Source organism: Chanos chanos, chromosome 3 (genome assembly GCF_902362185.1).
Source record: "Chanos chanos chromosome 3, fChaCha1.1, whole genome shotgun sequence".
NCBI lineage: Eukaryota > Metazoa > Chordata > Actinopteri > Gonorynchiformes > Chanidae > Chanos > Chanos chanos.
Window position 1 is genome coordinate 22,179,970 of NC_044497.1, and position 24,309 is coordinate 22,204,278.

The following is a 24,309-nucleotide window of genomic DNA, read 5'->3' on the forward strand; positions in this document are numbered from 1 at the left end:
TTTGAACAATTGTACGTAAGTACAAATTGTTGGGAGGTGTAGCCACTTTACCAAGGTCTGGAAGAAGACCCAAACTGTCACCCTCAGCTGAGACAAAATTGGTTTGGATGGTCAGGAGCAACCCAAGAACCACCAAGGCACAGGCCTGCCATGAACTGGAAGCTGCTGGAACACCAGTGTCACTGTCTACAGTCAAAAGAGTTCTACATCACCATGGACTAAGAGGCTGCTGTCCAAGAAAGAAGCCCCTGCTCCAAAATCGACATCTTCGAGCTCGACTAAAGTTTGTAGCTGACCACATGGACAAAGAAAAAGCCCTCTGGAGGAAAGTTTTATGGTCAGATGAGACACAGATTGAGTTGTTTGGCCATAATAACCAGAGGTATGTTTGGAGGAGTAAAGGTGAGACTTTCAACCCTAAGAACACTGTACCAGCTGTTAAGCATGGTGGTGGTAGCATCATTCTCTGGGGCTGTTTTGCTGCCAGTGGAACTGGCACATTGCACAAAGTGGATGGAATAATGAAGGAAGATTACCTCAGAATTCTTCAGCATAACCTTAAGCCATCAGCTAGACAGTTGAAACTTGGACACAATTGGGCGTTCCAATAGGACAATGACCCCAAACACACATCAAAGCTGGTTGTGGAATGGATAAAGCAGGCTAACATTTAAGCTTTTGGAATGGCCTTCCCAAAGTACTGACCTCAACCCCATCGAGAATATGTGGACTGTGCTTGAAAGTCGGGTCGGTGTCAGGAAACAAACAAATTTAATTGAACTCTACCAATTCTGTCAAGAAGAGAAACGTACCGAATACATTTAACCAAATACTAGGTGTGCTATATGTATAATTTTGACCCTGTGTTGATTTCAGAAAACCTAAAATAAATTAAACTTGTGCACCATATTCTTTTTTTTTTTTTTTTTTTAAAGATATATGTTGTACAATCATTCTGCCCCCAAAAAAGAACAGTTCAAAGGAATCATTGAATGCCCAATATTGCCATGATATTAATGTCCATGATGAGTGTATGTAAACTTCTGACCACAACTGTGTGTGTGTGTGTATATATATATATATATATATACACACAGAGGTGGACAATGTACATAACTCCATTACTTGAGTCAAAGTATAGGTACTCCAGGTCAAATATTACTCCAATACAAGTGAAAGTTGTTCAGTCCAATTTTTACTTGAGATAAAGTACTGGAGTACTTGCTGTTAAAAATACTAAAGTATTCAAAAGCACATTTTCTTTTTAATGTCACTGCATTGTTGTATTGTTGACACAATGCATTTACAGAACCTAATGACTCTGAAACAACCTACTGAACACACTGACTTGCTTGTAGAACTTGTAAGATAAAAAGCTTATATGCTTGTTGCTTATATGCTACAAAGCCTATAGAAACACAGTTGAATCAACAAAAGGACAGCCATTGTCGTTTTCATTTTTTTAAATTTAACACCCCACCCCACCCCCAGAAAACAGCATGGCAGTGTTCTGCCACAGCTGTGGCAGTGTGTGTTCTGTAAATCAGAAACAATGATAGTTTTTGATTATTATCTTTTTCATCATCATAATTAAGCAAGTATACAAGTTCAGTGTTTAAAAAAGTGTAAATGAGAAACTGATCATGGAACATTTAACGAGTTTTTACATATATCTCTGAAAGGACTTTAGTTAGTAACGTTAACTCGGCATTTTCGCTAGGTATTAGTATGCGTCAACAGTGGATTCACAAGGACCAGGTGTTATGTCTCAACTGGTTTCCAAGCTAACTGGTTCCCATACGCATTCACGCACTGTGTTAACAGCAGCATTTGTGGTCTGCCTCTGTCACCAAATTTATCACACATTCATGAACATATTACTCGCGATTTTCAAGTTGCATTTCATATCTACTGTGTGAATATATAAGAATGTACATGAATGTATAAGTGAGCAGTGAGCACTACATCACAGCCACTTACAAAAAAAGTTAGGCGAACACAGCGCGTGAACGCGTACAGGAACCAGTTAGCTTGAAAACCAGTTCATAACATCGGTCCAAATAGAACAATTTAGCGCACAAATCCATAAAAATCCAATGCAGCACGTACTTTAATCTTGACTGACAGCGTAGCAGTAGTTTACTGTGATTGTTTTTTTTTTTTCCTGTGATGAACACAATATGGCCTATCGCATCTTAGAAAAGAAAATTCGTGCGCTGACTTCAAAGCTATGCTTCAAGGTAATGAGTAACGAGAACCTTCATAGAAGTGTAGTGGAGTGAAAGGTCAGTAAAAGTAAAAGTAAAAGTCAGTGAAAGTCAGTAATTCTGAATATATAAATGTAAATCTGAATATATAAATGTAAAGCTGAATATATAATTATAATTCCTGAATATAAATGTAAAGCTCAATATATAAATATAATTCCTGAATATATAAATGTAAGCCTGAATGTATAAATATAATTCCTGAATATATAAATGTAAGTCTGAATATATAAATATAAGCCCGAATATATAAATATAATTCCGAATATATAAAAGTAACTCTGAATATATAAATATGATTCTGAATAAATGTAATTCCGAATATATAAAAGTAACGCTGAATATATAAAAGTTAGTTTATACTCAGGCATATTACAGGACAGTCATTTTTCATTTTTAAATAATTTCTCTTTTTTTTCTTCATAGGCCACTGAGTGATATATATATTATCTCTCTCTCTCTCTCTCTCTCTCTCTCTGAGAGAGAGAGAGAGAGAGAGAGAGAGAAAACATTTAAGCTAAATGCTGAAGCATCTAAAAGAACATTTTGCGCTTTTTTCTGCTTATATAAATCTGCAGGATACACAGAACACAGTGTCTAACTATTTTTGTATGCTTTGTTGTTAGAATTGCACTTTGATATTTTTTGGAGGTGCATTCCGTCACCCACTTGGGTGAGTTTGTCAGTTTATTGCTGACAACATTTGAGCAGATGTTTTATTTAAATATATCTCTGTACAGTGCAATGCTACTTTTCTTTAGGGAAGCAAAATGTTTACTGCGTAAATAAAAATAAGTCTGACCTGACGGTACCGATCCATTTGTAGTGTACATGCACTTACACAACCAATAAAGGTTTAAGTTTATGTAAGTCGTTGTCCTAATCTGCCAGCTGCCTGTAATTTAAGATGTCTTCCAACACCCTTTCCTCCCCCTCTGTCTTACTATCCAACCTCACCCCTCACAGTGGTTATTCCTGGCGCCCTCCTAAAAATTTATGCTGCACACCACGACTTTGCTTGATTCTGAAACAACTTGATTGGTAAGGAGTTTGCTATGTAGGCTTTGCATGAATACTGTAGTAATACTACTTACTGATGCAAACATGATACTTTTCTTTTGTTTCTGTGTTTATTTTCTAGAATATTTTTCAGCATTCTGGAAGTACAGCGAATGTATTATTTTCATCCCCTCCGTCGAATTCTGGTTTTTTGCTTTGTTGTTGTTTGGATGAAAATGTTTCCTCCCGATGTTTCAACCCATTTGAATTAACATGCACTACAACACATACGTGTAAGCACTTTTAAATTTGAATAAGGAAGATATGAAACTGTTCTCAATATGTCAACTAGTAACGCAGACTGATGGGCATGTTGCGCAAGTTCACCAGTTAAAAATCATGGTTAAAATACGCGCATTATAGAGCATGGGACACTTAAACGTAAAATATACTAGACTGAGAGTTATTCAACCGTCTACAAAAAACAAAAAAACAAAAACTACTATCTATATCCCACGACCCCAAAAGACATGGAGCCATTATCTATAGTAGTTATCTCCGCCCTATTTCCGCCCAAATCCAACGTCATTAAAGCGTCAAAATTGGTAATGTGGTTTAACATTGGGGCAAAAAAAAATCCACTCTCTTGGTAGGTTGTCTTCTGATTATAATGCGTTGATGGCCTGTACAGGCTGCATCAGCTGACACTGGCGTGAACGGAGTATCCTGTACACGCCACTTTTTGAAGGCGTAGTTAATAGTTAGACGTTGTTAATGGAATCGTTGAGGCTACACACTCTCTTTTGGGAAATGCGTATGGGTGAGTGTGTACTGGTTCCATACACAATATATTTGATTATACTCGTCACTCCAAATGCTCTAATAATACAGAATACATAAAATGACGGAATACACCGCTGTCAAGACGACTCAACGCCACCACTACACCAAATGTCTATTTTTAGGGTGACGCCCACTATCTCTCCGGCCAACACAGACACTACATGCCAAAGAAAAAAGTTTGACACATGCGCAGACAACGGTTCGCGTTCAGTGGAGAAAAAATGAGGGGAACAAAGGGAAAGGGTTCAAAAATACAGAGCTGATAGAAGAATGTAAAATATTAAACGTAAGAAACGTGAGTGAGCAGCTCGTCATTTGGTTTGGTCATTTTCTAAACTGATAAATAGAGCTTCGGGGCCTCAGTTCTGCAATTCCTCTGGCCGGAAATACTGGAGTGTGTGCCATCCAGAACTGTACCATTATCACCGTGGATGTGATTTTCCTGTGATTCCTCTCGTATGGATTTTTGACATTAAACGGCAACGTGCATGTTGGGACGTTCACCTGACGGTACCGATCCATTTGTAGTGTACATGTACTTACACAACCAATAAAGGTTTAAGTTTATGTAAGTCGTTGTCAAGTGTTTTTCGACGCATGCATGACTGTACACAGGAGAATCTAGTTGACACGTATAGATATGTAAATAGACGAAATTGTACTTGTTCAGCCAAGTCACGCCGTTGGCTGTGCCGGTTAATTAGGTTCCATCGAGCATTCTTGGCATTGTTTTCTTGACAAATAGTACATATCATTTTTGTAATGCCAAAAAGTATTTTAATATCTAGCCCCACTCAGCGTTGCACGGATGACAACGTTTTAAACGTGATATAATGGTGGTTCAAGCATTTACTTTTACGTCCTGAACTGCGCAAACATCGCAACGGTACACAAACTCTGCAACCAACTGAGTATATACACTCTGAGCTAAGGCAATGTGTTTGTTTCTTTGTACTGAATTAATGCAGAGACTACAGCACATGTAAGGGCAGCAGACCCTGTCCCTTTTGGCCTTTGGAAGATTTATGAAGCTGAATTGAGGTAAAGCTTATGATACACTTTCTATCGCAGTGTGAGTGGAGCGCAGCGATCACTATGCCAGAGGCTGAAGTACGTCAGCGAAGGGGAGGGGGCCGAAAAAAGCCCAAAAAGGGCAAGGGCAGAGGTCAAGGCAGCAGTTCTAATGAAGATGTGGGAAGTTTAGATGGACTAGATGAACAAGTGCCGCCTGCTCCCACTGAACTGCCCAGAAGACCTGTTGAGGAAAAGACCACGACAGTGCTGACCAAGGCTGAAGAAGAGTCATCAGTTTCTATATGTGTCCAAGTACTCTTGCCGTACCTGTTGGCTGGGATGGGCATGGTGATGGCTGGCATGGTTCTGGACAGCGTACAGGTAGGTGAATCTGAGATGCAGTCCCTGAGGTGTTATGTGTGTACAGTTGGGCTGCAACTCTTACCACCAACATTTTTACAAAATACCAGCAACCTGAACACCTGCTGAACACAAGTCAGCACTTTATTTCAGAGGTGGGAACTGACCTGAAGTTTGTCATATTCAGGAACAATTAGAAGGCCCAAATAGTTATAGCCAGAGGATAGATTGGCCCTGGACACAGGGGCTCACTCCCTAACTTTTAGGAGAGCCTTAGAAATATTGATCGCTGCAGTGTGTTAGGGGTTTAGAATAAGGATGTGCATTAAATTAAATTTCTCACAGTCAATTTTTTGTGGTTCCTTGTGACAGCCAGATTTTGTAAGGTCACACGGGCCCTCTTATCCACTACCAACTTTTCTATAAGAAAACCGATTTTTTTGTTAATTAGCATGTCAGGTCCAATTCAATAATAGCTAAATATAATAACAATAACAGTGATAATACAATGTTAACAACAGTTGAGAATTAGCAGTTAAAATTGCACAAACTGCAGAGCCACTAAATGCCACCACTCTGATCACATACATTTTATTTGAATCCAAAACCGCTTAAAATGCTCCTCTATGCATAAGCTCATTTTCAGAAACTAGCTGTACCATTCTTATTAACATAGACTGCAGTATAAAACAACAAACAGGATTCATCAGTTCCGTAGACGTACAGGTGGTCAGTGTACATGTAGCTGGTATTGTTTAAAGGCACATGCAGTAAATGTGTCCAAGACTGTGGCAGACTTAATGCATCACAGGTGATTACCTGTGATGCATTAAGTCTGCCACAGTCTTGGACACATTTACTGAATTAGAGTGGAGCACTATATGCTCAGACTCTGAAAGTCATTGTGAAAAGGTTCAGTAAGCAGGATGTTGGAGCCTTGCAGTTGAGTTGCAGCTGTTTTCAGTGGGATACTGGGGGATGCTGTGTCACTGTATTCAGATCACTCTAGAAACGCTTTGTCGCTGAGTCATGGTTCTGCCTCTATCTGCACTGCTGCCTCACGCCCTTGTTGCAGGCAGCTGGTGTGTAATCAAAGGGGTTACTTTAAAAACCCGGTAGTCTCTCTCTCTCTCTCTCTCTCTCTCTCTTTCCATCTCTGCCTGCCTTCCGCCCTGCCTAGGACTGCTGCGTAATCAGTCCATTTAGCTGCTATAATGGAAAGCAACGGAAGAAAGGAGTGCGTCAGAATGACCAAATATAAATGCAAGGGAAGACAAGCTGAAAGAACTAAAAGACAAAACACAGAGAGACAGGGAGAAAAGGGAGACTGGGAAAGATAGTGAGTTAGAGAGAAAGGAAAATAGATGACAGAAAAGAAACAGTGAGAGAGGAAAGAAGTGTTCAGCAGAACACTGGGCATGCTGATGTTAGTTACTGAATCAGGGAGGGAGCACGTATTGAGGAGGAAGACAAAACAGGTTTCAGCATGTGTTCATCGCAGGTCTTACAACTGGTAGAGCAGAGTGAGAAAGAAAAGGGGTGCACAAGAAGAGAGGCAGAGAGCGAGAGTGGAATGATGGAGTTGGTGAGTGTGAATGAAAAGAGAGACATAAAGAGAGTAAAGTGGCTTATAGACTGTGAGTCAGAACTGCAGTGATGAAATTAATGTGTCACATGGGTCTGTTGGAGCTAGGATTGGATGCCACCTCTGGATTCAGTGCTTAGCTTGAGGAAGGTTCTGGAACTCTGTTTCCTAAATGGTTTTAGGGACGCCCATTGTCACACCACTCGTCACTTGTCACTGGAAAACATGTGACAGATAAGAGGGAGCCTCTGAGACTAGAAAACAATGTGCCACAGGGAGAAGAAAACAGATGGAAATAATCAACGCTGCCTGAGATCTTTGGTCTTTTTCTGCTTTTAAACTTTTTTTTTCTTTTTGACTGCTGTGGTGAAGATGGAAATGGGGGATCTATTTCATTGGGTAATTTAGTGTTAGTGTATTACTTTTACAGTTTTGTTGTGGCCTACCCACTTTGGACATAGTGGTGAAATGACCTCTACACACAGGAGCACAACAGAGAGGGCAAAGTACACCATGATATGATACATTACTGATCTTTAACTAAAGGAGTAGTTTAATTTTTGTTTGGTTTTGTTAAAAAGATGAGGAATGATTTAATTCTTTCAAGTCTGGAACAGTCTGTTATTTCAAGACAAACAGCCAAGCACTGATATTGGCTTAACCTCATTTACTGTTTCATTTACTCTGGAGAAACAGAGAGAAGAGTCCTCACCCTCACATACTAGGCTCTAGGATTCTAAGACCCAAGCTGTGCCTCATTTGACCCTATCCCTGCCCCTCTGAACCCTTGGCAGGCAATGGGGTAACAGAGATGGCGGTGACACGGTTGGAGCTACAGCTGTGCTATCAGGGAAAGAAGCTGCGAGGATTTAATTGTAAACTCATACGTTCTGCTCATGGCTTCCTCCCTGAAAGCTCCTGTATAATTGCTGCACAGGTGCTGCTGCCATACCTGGTGGCCGGACTGGGCATGGTGGCATCTGGCTTCATCATGGACCTCATACAAGTATGGGACTTTTAAGTTGTATGAGCTGTGTGGTTCTAACTTCATGAGTTCTATGGGTGTAAGTTGGTGAATTGTATTGTATTGTAACTTGGGTAAGTTGTACAGTTGTAACTTGGTGACATGCTGGTATCTGAAGGAGAGAGCAGATGGTAGAGAACAAATCTTTAATTTGCAGTAATAACCAATGAATGGTTATGATCACGCTGTTGAGGGATTAGAGTCTTCAGTACTATTGTGCCAATTTCTAAATTAATCTGAATGATACTGTGTTTGCATCCACTTTCTGTAAGTTTGCCTATGTAATTATTCTGTTTCATGTCCACTGGCCTGTTGTTCCTAGATGTATTCTCATTCTTTTTGAATGGCTGTGGGGTTGGAATAGAAATTCACACAGGAAGGGTTACATGGTAGATGAGGTAGTCCTTAAATCGTTTTTAAAATTGTTTGTTTAGAACACTCAAAATGACTCAATTCATATTTTCTTTTATAAAATCTCTTGTGGCTTGCTGACTTGTTTCACCTTTCTTGGCTGTTCCTTGGGTTGTCCTGACTTCCTTCAGAATTTGAGAGATAACTGCCTGTTCTGTCATTTCTTGAGTTTTGCCCATGGAGAAAATAATATCTTATATAAATTAATCTCCTGTTCTTTATATTTAGAGGTAGCAGAAGAAAAGTAACTGCATAAAATTGGGAAATTCAGGAAAGTATTCTTATGACATTTACTAGAGACATGTGTTAAGCATGTCTTTAGATTTATACCCAGCACATTAAAATATAATCTGTTTATGAGTGTGTGGCTCTTTGGTGCTGAAAAAGGCATAAAAAGAGGTTTTCTGATTTCAGCTGTACAGTTCTCCTGTGACATCAGCATAATATTGGATGGAACATATATACATGTGCTGTTCTAATTCACAAAGCTGTCTTCGGCCCCAAGCTGATCGCATCTTTTCTTCTTTTGTGATGCCTGTTAGCTGTACTAATTATCTAGTTACTTTCACTTGCAAAAATAAGTGGAGTGGATGGCTGACAGACTAAAAGATGCATAATGAGAGAAAGAGAGAGAGAATGAAAGAATGTCAGTGACAGTGCTTTACTGTACTCAGAAGAGTAAGAGAAGCAGGCTGCCTCCCTAAGAAAGAGGCTTTAACGTGTCCTGCGCAGGAACATGTCTTAAAAATAGCCTCCGCTTCTCTGCACGGCTCTAGCCACACTTCTTATCTTTTAGACTGCACAGTTATTTTTAAAGGCTGGGGTTGGTTGGTAGATTGAAGAGTTATCACAAACATTTGGCTTGGCAGCATAGAGCCATTTATCTTATTTCTTTGTCACCGTAAACCATTTCAGACCATTTACTTTTTGTCATATAACTGAGCTATACAATTCTTTAGACTACGTGAAAACAAATTGGCCACCAGAAGACATGCAGGAATCATATGAAGAGCATATCTGCTGTTAGAAACAGAAAGAGGACTTTCATGTAATGACTAACCAGTATTCTGACAGTGTATTGATTGTCTGCTACATGGGTAATGACACAGAAATGCATGAGGGAAAAAAAAAAAGAAAACTTTTAATCCAGTTACACCATGCCCGTTTAACACTTGTATTATCAAGCTCTAAGCATAATTCATGTGGGGTCATGTTATTCTGTAAGAGTGAGTCAGATGACATTATATAAACACTTCTTATTGATGAACACATATCACTGAGAACATATCAGTAAAGACGTTTGGCTAATGGCTAATGTTTGATGCAATTAAATTTTGTTCACTGTTCTGCCTCTCCTTGTAAACATATCTGGCTTGGTTTTGATGGGTTTGTGTCTACCATTAACCCATTTTGATGGTTGTATACAGCAATATAGAGCATTCTACCTAGAGGTTTCTGTCCATCTGTGTTTAAGCACTGGGAGGTCTTTAAAGTTATCACGGAAGTGTTTATCCTGGTCCCAGCCTTGGTTGGACTGAAGGGGAACCTGGAGATGACTCTGGCCTCACGTCTTTCTACTGCAGTGAGTGTTCACAAAGCTTTGTTAGCTGTGTCATAACGCTCTGTGACATAGCATGTAATTTAAATGGTTGTGTGGCTTATGGAGTATAGAGAGTTGTATCATACTTTTGAGCATGCTCTGTGAGAGATAAGATCTCAAACATCTAAGGATTGACCTCAGTTTAATTTAGTAGCTGGAAATATCAGTATACACTTACAAATAAGCAGTACAAGTGAGCCAGCAGTGTAATGTTTTCTAGCCAAATTGTAACCAGTAACTGTAATTTAGGACGGACTGGACTACTTAAAGTTCAGATGTTTTGTTCTGAAGATTAACCTGTATGACCTCTATCTGTTGACCCCTCACCTGTATAGGCCAACACAGGGCAGATGGATGACCCTACACAGCAGTGGCTTATGGTCTGCAGTAATCTGGCCCTCATACAGGTGAGCTTACTCATAACGTTCTCTAATACATTATAGACAATTACAAAGTATTCAACATCACAATCATTAGAGGTCTGGAATCCCAGTGTTCTGGAGAGGGTTGTAGCCTCCTTGTGAATCATCCCTCATAGTTCCTGCAACTCTGGGTTTTGGCATTTATGTCCTGGGTTACAGCGTCAGTCGGTATGGTGCACTGCCTTTGGATGTCACTATACTCTGTGTTGTATGTTTGGGGTCACATTGAAAAGAAACTATACATTTTACCAAAATCCTGCATTTATTTAGAATTTAAGCATAGTGCTGTACAAGCCTGGTCCATTATGACTAGAAAGTAGTCCATTTCAAATGCTCATTCTGCATTGTGATCATGTTGATTCTTTATCTCTTTTACATTTCACTCGACACATTGAATACAGATTCAAGGAATTTCTGTGGCAGCGACTTATACAGAGATAAATCCGGTGTCCAGATATTTGTCTTCTCAGCTGCAATATAACCACATCCAACTGAATGTTCCTAGAGTTTTACTAACAATGATTGCAGAAAACAAGATAGCATACTGTATGACAATAGCAAAAATTGATTAAACATTTTTCAACTAATAATTGGATAAAAACATCTCTTTGGATAAAAGTGCCAGCCAAATGAATAACTGTACATGTAAAATAATTATATGTCCAGGGCAGGATTAAATTTTCTGATGGAACAGAATGCTTTCCATTGATACTACAAATGTACTTTTTTCACAAAGGCTCTAAATCCTCTGTTGCATATGTTTTCCACTCCTTTTCTTCAGTGACCTCGGAGAATTCACATGTTTGTTCTGTTCATATCACAATGCACCTGACTTATAGATCAACCTGTCAACAAACCTTTGATCAGTAGAATGCAAATATTTCTCATTTGGTATAAAAAAAATTGATTTGAATTGGCTGGGTGGTTTTTCACAACTTGGGACTCTGCGCTTTCAGTTTTTTAATGAGCTGTTAGAATCTGCAATACCCACATAATAATTTAAGGTCAACATAACCGGTGAGGCTGCTCTGTCCAATAGGCACAGGCCACTGTAGTAGGCTTCCTGGCTGCCGTGGCTGCTGTAGCCCTGGGGGCAGTGAGCAGAGGTGGAGTGGAACTAGACCAGGCAGCGGTGCTCTGTGCCAGCAGTGTCACCACAGCCTTTGTCGCAGCGCTGTCCTTAGGTACAGGACTTATGAACTTTGACCTGGAAGTCAAAATGTGAACATTATTCCATAGCCACAACAGTACATTTTATTCTTTCGTTACCTCTGTTTTGTAGTATGATATTGAGTGTGATTGGTTGTGCCTTTTGCATAAGACACAATTTGCAAAATATTCTTCAGTGCTGACTGCAGATATAAGAGGCCAATCAATTTTATTAGAGTTCTGAAACTCTTTTTTGCCTTCAGTATTTCATTATGATCATTTTCAGCGAATGTATAAATGAGCTAAACTGATAAATATCATTGCTCTTTAAGCAATACACTGAGTTTTGTGAGTAGGGCTATGTGAGACCATGCCCCTGTTTGTGCCTTATTCTCCACCCACAGGTCTGGTCATGATTGGAGTGATTATTGGCTCAAGAAGAGTGGGCATCAACCCAGACAATGTTGCCACCCCCATTGCTGCTAGCCTGGGCGACCTCATTACCCTCTCTTTACTGGCAGGCATCAGCAGTACTCTGTTCCAATATAGAGGTGTGTGTGTGTGTGTGTGTGTGTGTGTGTGTGTGTGTGTGTGTGTGTTTGTGTGTGTGTGTGTTTATGAGTGTTATAATTTATCATGTTCAAGTTTGATTTTTTTTTTCCAATTAAAATTTGTCTCAAAGCAGCTTTACAGAAACCAGTGCCTAAACCCATACTGAGCAGGCCCAAGGCAACATTTACAAGGAAAAATCTAATGAAGTGAATAGGAGAAAGAAACCTTGGGAGGAACCCAGACTCAAGAGGGGAACCTATCTGACCAGCATATAGAATAAAGATATTTACCGTATAAAAGTAGTCGAGGGTTACCAGATTTAATGGCCTATAAAGTTGTTTACAGCATATAGTTAATTTTGTTAATTTACTACCATTTTATTTATTTTATTACTTTTTATTATTATCATTATTATTGTTATTTTCTTTCTGCTGATATGTAAAAGCACTTTGAGCTACATTCTTTGTATGAAAAGTGCTATACAAATAAAGTATTATTATTATTATTATTATTATTATTATTATTGTTTACAGGATGAAATACTCATAGAAGGTTCAAGATGGTGTGGGGTATGAATTAAATGATAACCAAACAGTTGTCATATCAATTAGTTGTCTTTAAGACAAAATATGTAATGGCTGTATAATGGTTAGTGGTACTATAGTTAATACTGGAATTATGATTTGGGTATAAAGGGCAGGCTGATCTTGGTTCTACAGTCAAGTTGAGTCAGCATCACAGGTTGACCAAAGGCTTTGCATAGGAGGTTGTAGGAGGTCTGGGCATGAGAGCAGGAGTACATAGGCCACATGTTGGGAGCAGGGGCTTGGGAATGGTACCTTGTAGATCTCAGAATAGGTACCCCAACACTGGTGCAGAGAAGAAAAGATAAGAAAAGGGCAAGAAAATAAAGAAAAGAAAAGAGGGAACAAGACTGTTAAGTATGTTGAAGCATCTGGCACAGTTCTTTAAAATGTTTTAAAATGATTTTGATTCAAGTGCAGCACTAGTGCTCTGGCCTAATTAATGTAACATAAAACCAAAAATCAAAAAAGGGAAGAGACAGTGGGCTGCACAGCCATCAGGGTTACCCATGTTGTGTGTTGTATGGAGATCATTAACAGTAGCCATAGCATTTAACACTTATCAGAAGCATTACAACAGAGCAACCCTGCTGACACACTTTGTTTACTGGTAATTACCCTAAAAGCAGCAGGGGGAAACAGAGGCTAATGTAAGAGGTTCAGAACTTCCTGTTTAACACAGACAGTATCCCTGTATCGCCCACAGCCTGAATGGTGGGTACCATGTCACAGGCCTCTCATACTCACTGTGTTATGTCACATGTCTCATTACATACATGCACGTATACATTCATGCATATATTTATGTGTGTGTGTGCGTGTGTGTGTGTTGTGCTTGATTATAGTGCCAGAAGGTTTTAAATAGATACTATGTTGTTGTATGCACTTTCATGTTAGTTCTCAAGCCTTTTGAAAATCTGTGTTTTGTGTCTGTGGTAGAAACCTTGTACCTGTCCCTGCTGGTGTGTGTTTTCTTCTTACTGCTGATCCCTTTCTGGGTAGTCATCGCCCGTCGAAGTCCACAGATCAAAGAGGTCCTCAAGTCTGGCTGGCAACCTGTCATAGTGGCCATGTCCATCAGCAGGTACAGACATATCACACTAAACCTATTTTTTCAAGGATTAGAATAGAGATGATGGTGTGTTAAGTGTATAGGGACTAGAATAGAATTGATCAAGTGTACCCTTTGCACCATCCATAATATTCTGAACCAATGGTTTAGACAAATATAAATTATTAAGTACCATAAAAAATGATGCCTTGGAATTAAACTAATGGAGTAACACAGTTAACAGGACATTATTATCTATGTGATTTTAGTATCTGCATGTTTAGTAGCATTAAGGCTGTGTTTGTGATAAAGGTAAGTGGTGAATCGGAAGTTTATCATAGGACCAAAGACTGAATTGAATACAGATGCCCAGTAATTGACAGTATGTATGTTGCAGCTTTGGGGGCCTCATCCTGGACAAGACAGTGAGTAACCCTAACTTTGAAGGCATGGCAGTCTTTACACCTGTCATAAATGGTGAGTGTTCATTGCCATGGTAGGAAGGCTGAAGATAAAACTATTTAAAACTTACATACAAGGATAAAGACAATGGGCCTCATTCACCAACCACTCTTAAGAAGAAATTTTGCTTAAAACCCACTTATGCAGTTTTCTGACATTCTGACAATATTTTCTTATTTGGGATATGTTCTTAGGTAAGAACAAAATCTACGCACACTCAATAATTGCAAAATAATTGTTTACTGCATTTTCTTCAATTCTGCAGTTTCTACAGGATTTCAATTACAATAATATTTTTTAGCATTTATAATATTTTTAAATAATTATTTTCATTATTTTACAAAGCATTATGGTCTTTTAAAATAGATAAACACTACACTAACCGTTCATGTAACACACCAGAATGTATTGCACATGTATTCATACTTTTGTACAATGAACAAAAAGAGCAATATGAGAATATAACAGCTGATGGAGACTGTGATAAGTGAGCAGTAGTTTTACACACACTACTTATGGGTTATCCCATCTGAAACCAAACAGGTTGTAAAGCAGGTGTGTGAGAATCAGTCAGTTTTACTTTTAGCCTTCGCTCCTGTCTGCTTCTGTACTAACTATTAAAGCGGGAGCAAAAGTGATGGCTCAAGCTACTTGTTGTTAGAAAAGAACTCAGAATTACAAGAAATAAAATCAGAATTGTGAGAAATAAAAGTCAGAATTGTGAGGGAAAAAAAGTGAGACTTGTGAGAAATAAAGTCGGAATCCCAAGAAATAAAGTTGGAATTCCGAGAAATAATGTCGCAATTAAGGAATTTTTTTTTCTTTTAATGTGGCTGAAACGGGCTTCCATAGATTTCCATAGATGTGTGCGCACGGCCCTGCAGTCTCATACCCTTTTATGGGGATTGGCGGGGTGTTTACCTATGCTAATTTGGAACAACTGGCACATGCTTTTAATGCTTTTAATTTATGAGGACAATGGGACTGATCAAAGAACAAAGATGCGAACAATTCTGCAGTTTAAGAACACGTCATGAATCTGACGTAGACTTTTTCTTAGGACCTTTCTTAAGAAAAAATTTAAGAGAAACCTTAGGAAGATATTGGTGAATGAGGCCCAATATTTTATTCCTAGAATTTGGTCCTGCCTGCATGCTGAAATAACTATTTATGGTAATAACACAAATCCTTCTAAATGAACATTATGACAATCATCTTTAATGTCAGTTTCCAATGCATTCTTCGCCGTGTCCATGTCTTTATGTTTTAAGTTTCATGGTCGTCTTTCAGGATAGAGCTTTCTTTATTACTTTTCTTGGTTTTAGAGTGACAGCTGGAATATGACTTGAGGCCAGACTTTCCAATTGAAATGACATGCTGTCATTGCAAATGAGCCTTGCACAAAAGAGCCATGCAAATGAATGTCCATATGTTCTTGCTCACTGACTGCACAGTTGTGATTGGATTTTTGCAGGTCAGTGTTACATTAGAAAGCCACACTGTCAGTGCGGATTCAGTATCCCCTCATTCTTTCAGCCTTCTCCTTTGGACTGCAGTCACAAAGTGTGCCACACAGCCTCTGAGCCTGTGGCCGTAAGTCATGCAGTAAGTGAGATTGACAGAGGGTTAACCAAGAGACAGCTCGATATAACATAAATGCACTGACCTGATTTAACCTTGACATAACAAAAATTCACCAGTGTAATTTACCAGGATGAAACATAATTGTTTCAGTATAATTTAAACAAACGTATGGCTCAACACAGGAAGGCCAACTCCTCAGGTCAAGACTCAGCGGTGTACCAACACCTGAAGGACTCTAATGACTGTCGTTGAAACTACTAGGAGAACTAACGACCAAGTCACATCAATGGCCTTGACAACAACCTCACAGAAGTTAAATACATGGGACTCCCCACCAGTCAGTCAGAACTGAAGAAGCCTCTTGGATGAGAGGTGAAAAGTCTTCAAGAATCTACAGCCATGTCCAGTTGCCGTTGACGTAACCCTCCTTGGATTTCAATATAATTTAATAACAGCCTTGACTTGGTACAGATGTCAGCGCTGTGACATAAACTACTTGCTGCTGCGACAGAGTTACTCCTTCAGATGCCAAACTGGTGAAGATGGACTAACTGTATTTAGTTAAGGGTCCATTTGATCAATCATCAAAATATTGATCGGTACTCTCTGATAATAAGTATAACCTGTGATTAGATTTCATTGACCAAGATCTACACTGAGCATTCTAGTCTTGAAAGATCAGATAGCAACGTATAGATTAGATTCGATTAGATTAGATTAAACTTTGTCATTGTGCAGGGTACAGGTACAAAGCCAATGAAATGCAGTAGTATCTAACCAGAAGTGCAAAAGCATATTATCATTTACAGATAAGTGCAGGTATAGTGAATACTGCAGCAAGTGATGCTATATCTTACAGTATGTACAGCATTATAGACGGTGGTGAGCAATATATACAGATAATATACATGTATAATATATTAATTATGTTATACATAGAGGTGAAGCTGACAGAGTAGGAAAGAGGAGTGTATATGTATGGGTTGTATATACATAATAGACAACAATATTTACAGTACGTTGTATGTACAGTATAAATAGGGTACTCTGAACAACATGAGAGGTACAGCCAGTGCAAAAAAAGCAGAAAAGAGTTCAGCTGGCTGGTGCGGGAGCGGAGGCTCTTGTAACGCCTGCCAGATGGGAGGAGGGTAAAAAGTCCATAGTTAGGGTGGGATGCATCCTTGATGATGCTTTTCACCCAGCCCAGGCAGCATTTAATGTAAATGCTCTAAAAGTGGGCAGTTGGGTGCCGGTGATCCGTTAGGCAGTTTTCACCACCCGCTGGAATGCTTTACGGTCTGCTTGCGGAGTAATTGCCATACCACACTGAGATGCAGTTGGTGAGTATGCTCTCAATAGTACAGCGGCACAAGCCCACCAGTATCCTGGAACACAGATGAGCTTTCTTAAGGCTCCGCAGGGAGTAAAGGCACTGTTGCGCCTTTTTGATGAAGATGGAGGAGTTGAGGGACCATGTGAGATTGTCAGAGATGTGAATGCCAAGGAGTTTGAAGCTAGGTACACGCTCCACTACAGCTCCATTGATGTAGATGGGGGCATGTGCTTTGCTCCTAGCACGCCTGAAGTCCACAATGATTTCCTTGGTCTTCTGATTGTTAAGGGCCAGGTTGTTTTTGGCGTACCATGCAGCCAGGTGATCGACCTCGTCCCTGTTGGCCGTCTTGTTGTCTTCTCTGATCAGGCCTACCACCGTGGTGTCGTCTGTGAACTTGGTTATGGTGTTGGAACCTTGGATAGGGACGTAGTCGTAGATGAAGTGGGAGTACAGGAGAGGGCTCAGCACACAGCCTTGTGGCACGCCAGTGTTCAGGGTGAGAGTGGGGGAGGAGAGGTAATCTAACTTAACAGACTGGGGTCTGTTCGTCAGAAAGTCCAGAGTCCGGTTGCAAAGGGATGTGCTAATACCAAGCTGGCTAAGCTTGGAGATCAGCTTGGAGGGAATCACAGTGTTGAATGCTGTGCTGAAGTCAATGAACAGCATTCTTACGTAAGAGTTGGGACTGTCTAGGTGGGTCAGGGCAGAATGGAGTGCCATGGAGACGGCATCCTCTGCTGACCTGTTGGTGCGGTAGGCAAACTGATGGGGATCCAGGGTAGAGGGCAGACAGGATTTGAGATGCGTTAGAACCAGTCTCTCAAAGCACTTTGCAATGATGGGGGTGAGTGCAACTGGGCAGAAGTCATTCAAGGCCGTAGCAGTGGAGTGCTTCGGCACTGGCACAATGGTGGCAGTCTTGAAGCTTGTTGGGACAACTTCCTGGACCAGGGACAGATTGAAAATGTCCGTGAAGACCCCAGCCAGCTGCCCTGCACAGACCCTGAGCACACGGCCAGGTATTCCATCTGGACCAGCTTCCGTACATTCACCCTGCTCAGGGTGGCGCAGACATCAGAGCTGGAAAGTGAGAGAGGCAGTTCACCAGGAGGGAGATCTGCTTTGAGGGTGACCTCTTTGTTTTCCCGGTCAAAGCAAGTGTAGAAGTGGTTGAGCTCGTCAGGGAGGGAGGCAGAGTTGGATGGGGGCACAGTACTGGGTGGTTTGTAGTCCGTGATGGTCTGTATGCCCTGCTTCTTGCGCCGGGGGTCCGAGGAGTTGAAGTGCTCCTCGATCCTCTGTTTGTAGCTGTATTTAGCTTGGGAGATTCCCCTCCTTAGGTTGGCCCTAGCTGAGCTGTAAGCCTCCCGGTCTCCAGACCTGAAGACTGCATCTCTGGCTTTGAGCAGGAGGCGAACCTCTCTGTTTATCCAGGGTTTCTGATTGGGGAAAGCTTTTATTTGTTTTTGTGTTGTCACTCTGTCCACACACTTGTTGATGTAATCCAAGACAGAGTTGGTATATGTGTCAGTGTTAGTCTGAGAGTCTGTGGTGGCATGGGCAGCAAACACACTCCAGTCTGTGTGCTGGAATTGGTGCTGAAGATCAAAGTCAGCACCCTCAGACCAGATCTTGATTGTCCTCATTGTGGGTTTCACACGTTTGATGACTGGGCTGTACTTGGGAAGCAGGAACAATGAAAGATGACCAGTCTGCCCCACGTGGGGGAGGGGAGCAGCTTTGTAGGCGTCAGCCACATTTGTGTAGACCTGATCCAAGGTTGTATGTCCCCTTGTGATGCATGAGACATTTTGATGAAATCGTGGAAGCACAGTATGCAGGTTGCAGTGATTGAAGTCCCCAGCAATAATAAAGGCCCCGTCTGGATGCAGTGATTGTAGCTTGCTAATAGTGGCACTGAGGTCTTTCATGGCTACTTTAGCATTAGCATCCGGTGGTACATAAACCGCAGCAGCAATGATGCATGAAAACTCTTGTGATAGATAAAAAGGTCCGCACTTAATAATCAGGTATTCCAGATCAGCAGAGCAATAAGTGTCAGCAATGGTAGAGTCAGTGCACCATGATTTATTCACATAGATGCATAAACCACCACCCCTGCTTTTACCTGTTGCTACTGCAGCTCTGTAAGCCCTGAAGACAGTGCGCCCCTCCAGTTCCACCACGTTGTTTGGGACATCATCGTTTAGCCATGTTTCTGGAAAAAAACATGAGGTTGCAGTCCATAAGCCTACCCTTTGTGAGGGTCCAAGTCCTTAGTTCGTCCAGCTTGTTCACTAGAGACCGTACATTGGCGAGGAAGACGCTAGGTAGCGCTGGCCAGTGCGGATTTAGCCTTAGCCTAGCACGCAGACCTCCACGCTGCCCCCGTTTTTGTTTACAGTCTCTGCGCCGCCGCCGGACACTTCCGGTCGGGATGAGTTGTCTGCCAGACCGCAGTGTCCTTGCTAACTCCGTTGGTAGTTCACCAAAGTTGAATGGATAGTCCAAAACTATGTAGGTGCACCAATAGTTGATATCCAAAAGTGTCTGTTTGCTGTATGTGAAGTTCACATAGCTGAATTGGGTGAACACGTAGGAAACAACTAGATAAATTAACACTATTTTGCTAAATCTGGTAAGACACTGAGCCTCGCGATGTGCACGCGCCGCCATCACAATTACAGTTGTGATTGAAAAGTGGCATGGATACATAGATCAGTTTTTGCTTGTTTCAAAATGGTTATGTTAGATGAGGAATACATCATCAGAATACATACTTAAATCAGAATTAGCCATTTAGAAGTTATGAAAAATGTAGAGCCTTTCTTTATTTTCATCTCTTTTTATTTTAGGTGTAGGGGGTAACTTGGTGGCCATCCAGGCTAGCAGAATCTCTACCTACTTGCATTTTTGGAGTGTTCCTGGTGTCTTGCCATACAAAATGAGACAGCACTGGCCCAACCCCTTTGTTACATTCTTTGGCTCAGGTACGTTTTCAGTAATCAGATGTAAACTACATCCAAATGACAGCAGAATACAGACAGCTCAGCTTTGCCTTCTTCTTTCCACTTAGGGGTTAACTCCAAGTCTGCGCGAGTGCTGTTCCTATTGGTGATTCCTGGGCACTTGGTGTTCCTGTTTGCCATTCACCTGCTTCAGGGAGGACACACAGCCATTACTGTGGCTTTTACTGGCTGCTACCTGTCTGCTGCACTGTTTCAGGTTAGTCTCTGTGTGCTGCACTTTTTCAGGTTACACAGCAACTCAACAAAGTTTACTAACACGTGGTTTTCAGAGTTTTTAATTTTTGCCAACATGAAACAGTTTGCAAGGGTTATGCTGGAGATCTATATGACTGCAGGTTACTGAAAATTTTCCAGTACTGACACTATGGATATGTTACTGACTGATTTATTTTTTTAATGTCTGTATTTTCGACTTTACAAAATGCTCTTCTAATTTAGAATCCCCTAACAGAAGGGATGCATTTGAGTAAAGCAGGCTGTTTACCGTAGATACGACACACAATATAGATGTATGCCTACAGTATGTGAAGACTTTCCCGAGACTAATTGAAGATCTGCTATCCTAATCTAGGACATACCTACAGGAAACATGCATAAGCTACACACTAATTATACTACCCTAATTATACTATTCATCTACACATGTGTAAAAAGAAGGATGGGTCTGTTGTCTCTTTTGTTGGTGTAGCACAAAGTTTTTGTTACACTCAAACCAATTAGAACAAGATCAATCATACCAAAGTTTATTATTCTCTTGAGCCATAGCAGAAAATAATATTTTGCAAGTTTATAAATATGACCAAAAACTTTTAGTTAGAAAGACACAGCACCCAGACTTTCTTCCTTCAGACAAATGATGTGTGACAGAATGTTTGTGCTAGACTTTACAGAGTCCAAGCACAATCAGCTCATCCAAACAGGAGAGCTACATGTGGGTACAAATTGCGTAGGCCCAGAGACTCTGTCACTATTATTTTGCTGTGTTTGGATATTTGATTTGTGAATGGTTTGAACAGCTACGTAGCCATCTATTTTAAGAATGACCAGACAAAACTGTAAGGCCCTTGAACATTTTTTTTTTTACCAATGCCTCACTCTCCATTCATATCCTTGTATGCTTCTATCTCAAACTGGCATAAGGAACCACTTATACAGGGGCTGAATGTTGTAGGATTGTGAATATTGATTGATAAATACTTGAAATAAATCTCTGCATTTTAGTAACTCTGAAATCTTCAAACAAAGGGTACAGCATATGTCTTAATATCTGTCAAACAAACGTGATGTCAAAAACATACAAGCACATTCCTTAACCATACAATTACATTGCAACTATAGCCAAAGCTATAGTATAACATTTCAAGGCCAAGCTAGATTGAGTGGTGCATCTGTACGAATTGTCATGAATTATTTTTGATATGACAAGTTTGTGTAGAATTCAAGTGTTAGCGCATTGATACCTGAGTGAGTTTTAAGGAAAATATTTTGCTTTGGAAATTTGGGGGTTTTGCTTATTTGTTAGGAAGGGACTTTGATTTTTTGAAGCGAGGGCCACATTTGATTGAGAGGAAAATTAAACTTATTTAGTCCACCATAGCTTGGTATATTCATTTATAAAATGTCATCAGTAAACCATTCTCTTTCACATTTTCCTTTCCATTCTCCCTTTATTTTAGGCAAGCAGATAAGACCCATGCTTTATAAGACACTCAAAAAGCAATGACATTTAAGCTGATGTAAGCCCTCAGGGCACATGGTTACTATGATGAGTGCTGCAGCTCATTACAAAACAGAGTGTATATGAGCGTGAATGTGGCTCCACAGGTGGGCATCCTCCTTTATGCAGCTGACCTGATCGTCCGCCTCACATGGAAAAGAGGTTTGGACCCTGACAATTTCTCCATACCATATCTGACAGCACTGGGGGACCTTTTAGGGACTGGATTCCTGGCTGTGTGTTTCCGCATGGTCATGCTGATGGAGGGGCTCGGACTCTGAGACACAGACCCCTCATGTCTCCCCAGCTCTATGTCTTTGTGTCTCTGCTATGTGAGGGGACTCAACTCCTGTGTGTGGCTGATGTTTGTGGGAGGTTACTGGGAAGGGATGTTTGACTATGGCATACAACACTGGACATTGCTTGATTTTTGGGTTTATGGAAGGTGTTGACAGTAGGTAGCTTATTTTCTCTTTAGAGTATGAGGAAAGGTGTGGAATTCAGGGCAACTGTTCTCTTACATTGCACTTATTTTAGCCTGTGGCCTAGGTCATCGAGGGTAAGCAGATTAGCAGATAGCTACTTCTCTTCACACCATGACCTCCAACTTAAGGTAACAGAGTCAGTATGGATTATTTGCATAATGAAGGCTGTTTGTTCAGTTTTTCTATGCCATGTAATTTATAACTTGTTTACAGCTTTTTAGGGAAATAATAAAGAGTATCTCATTGAGGCCTAACTACTGTTCAGGAGATGAGGCATTAAATTAAATGCCACTGAATGGAACTGAAGATGAGCCTTATCTCTAGCATGAAGAGTGGATCAGAAACTTGTAGAAAATTGACATAACTGTTCATATTTTCACATGTCTTTTCACACATTGGAATGAAACTGTATCAGAAATTTTGTTGATAATAAAATGTTTTGCATTTTAGTGCACTAAAAGTATCAATCAAGTTGAATCTTGAGGGTAATATAGATGTAATGCCTTAATGTACAAACGGACAACAAAACTCAGCATACATGTAGAACATTTATTTTAAAAACTAGTGAAATCTGCGCTCTCAGTTCAGTTCCGCTGAACTTAATTCATTCACCTGCTCTTTTAGAATATAAGCACTGTGCCACCTTGTGAGTGGTGGGTCTCATACAAAACTCTCATCCAGTCTCCTGTATCCTAAACATTAATGTGTTCCACATGTTTCTTACAATGTGCTTGTGATGCTGACTGAAAATAAAAAAAAAAAACACCACACTTTCAGCTGAAATCTTTTCCCTTTCTGCATGAGACAGAGAATAGAACAGACAACAGTTTGAACAGGCTAGTGCATATTGGTTTACATTTACAGTTTTCTGTCCATCTCCAGTTGTTTTGAAGTGCTAAATGTGCAGTATGTGAAAATGTGCAGCAGTAAGTACATTTAATTGAATAACACAATGGAGATCAAGCTGGAGGATGAATTGATCCCAGTGATTTTATCTGGGTGCTTATGGGAGAAGCACAACACTGATTTTTTAACTCACATGCCAAAAAAATAAAACCTCCTAAAAAAAGCAATCAGAGTTCAAATAGACATTCAAAGGTCAAAGATCAATGCCGTTTCATCAAGCTTTCCTCTGCCCTGAGGTCACCTATCAAACACATGAAATGATTTCCTGAGCCATCTATTATGAACCAAAATCAAAATGGAAAAAAAGCCAATATGGAAAAGAAAATGACAGAGATAAATGTATACTTTGCCGAGAAGAAACATTCAACCAGATCATGTTTCCCTAGAGTCTGCACTATAATGCTCTCTGAGGTTACATGTCATATTTAAATATAACAGACTAGTCAGGACGCAATCATGTCCTTTGTAGTTTTGAACACATACTGCAAGTTTGTACTTGAGGTATCCACTGTTCACCAGCCAAATGATGCAACATGCTAAGTTATTGATGACAGGTCTCTCAGTTTTTCCCTGGGTTCTATTCGCAACACTTTCATGATGCTCTCACCTGTAGTCAAATGGACGCAAATCGAGTGTGAAGGTAAATATTCTTCTGTGAAAGTATATATTCTTCTTGTGTTTATGTACACTAAGAGGAACATCTTTTGTCTTCCAGACCTGTTGTCTCAGTAGGCTCTGGTTCACATGGCAGTCAATGCGGTCGTGATGAATGACCCTCAGGAAGATACAAAGTCAATCACTCAGTTTTCTGCATAAGAAGTTGTGTAGCATCATCCAGGAAGAGAATGTTAATCACTAAACTTTTCCTACAACTTACACCTACCTAATTGTCAGTACCTACAGCTGGGGGGGTTACAGAAATAACT

At 40.3% G+C, this 24,309-nt stretch overlaps 1 protein-coding gene across 3 annotated transcripts; it reads left to right on the forward strand.

Moving 5' to 3' along the window:
* The first annotated feature begins 4,384 nt into the window (after positions 1–4,384).
* On the forward strand, positions 4,385–23,038 carry LOC115808070 (solute carrier family 41 member 1). Of its 3 annotated transcripts, XM_030769324.1 has the most exons (11): positions 4,385–4,677; positions 5,181–5,504; positions 9,978–10,085; positions 10,439–10,510; positions 11,565–11,709; positions 12,079–12,225; positions 13,750–13,894; positions 14,259–14,338; positions 20,102–20,236; positions 20,323–20,471; positions 22,100–22,504. In XM_030769324.1, the coding sequence occupies exons 2-11, from the start codon at positions 5,205–5,207 to the stop codon at positions 22,271–22,273; spliced, it is 1,455 nt and encodes a 484-aa protein (XP_030625184.1). In that variant the 5' UTR covers positions 4,385–4,677; positions 5,181–5,204; the 3' UTR covers positions 22,274–22,504. The 3 variants fall into 3 exon arrangements, with proteins under 3 accessions (XP_030625184.1, XP_030625186.1, XP_030625185.1); XM_030769326.1 differs by lacking the exons at positions 4,385–4,677; positions 5,181–5,504 and adding an exon at positions 7,880–8,074; XM_030769325.1 differs by lacking the exons at positions 4,385–4,677; positions 5,181–5,504 and adding an exon at positions 22,790–23,038 and having other exon boundaries at positions 22,100–22,248.
* Positions 23,039–24,309: the final 1,271 nt, after the last annotated feature.

What these genes read in the sequence shown, in the direction of transcription:
- LOC115808070 (XM_030769324.1), top strand. Translation starts at nt 5,205, where the DNA reads ATGCCAGAGGCTGAAGTACGTCAGCGAAGGGGAGGGGGCCGAAAAAAG. An exon ending in TGGTTCTGGACAGCGTACAG is followed by an intron (nt 5,505 to 9,977) that starts GTAGGTGAATCT and finishes TCTGTGTTTAAG; the next exon opens with CACTGGGAGGTCTTTAAAGT. An exon ending in TGTCTGCTGCACTGTTTCAG is followed by an intron (nt 20,472 to 22,099) that starts GTTAGTCTCTGT and finishes GTGGCTCCACAG; the next exon opens with GTGGGCATCCTCCTTTATGC.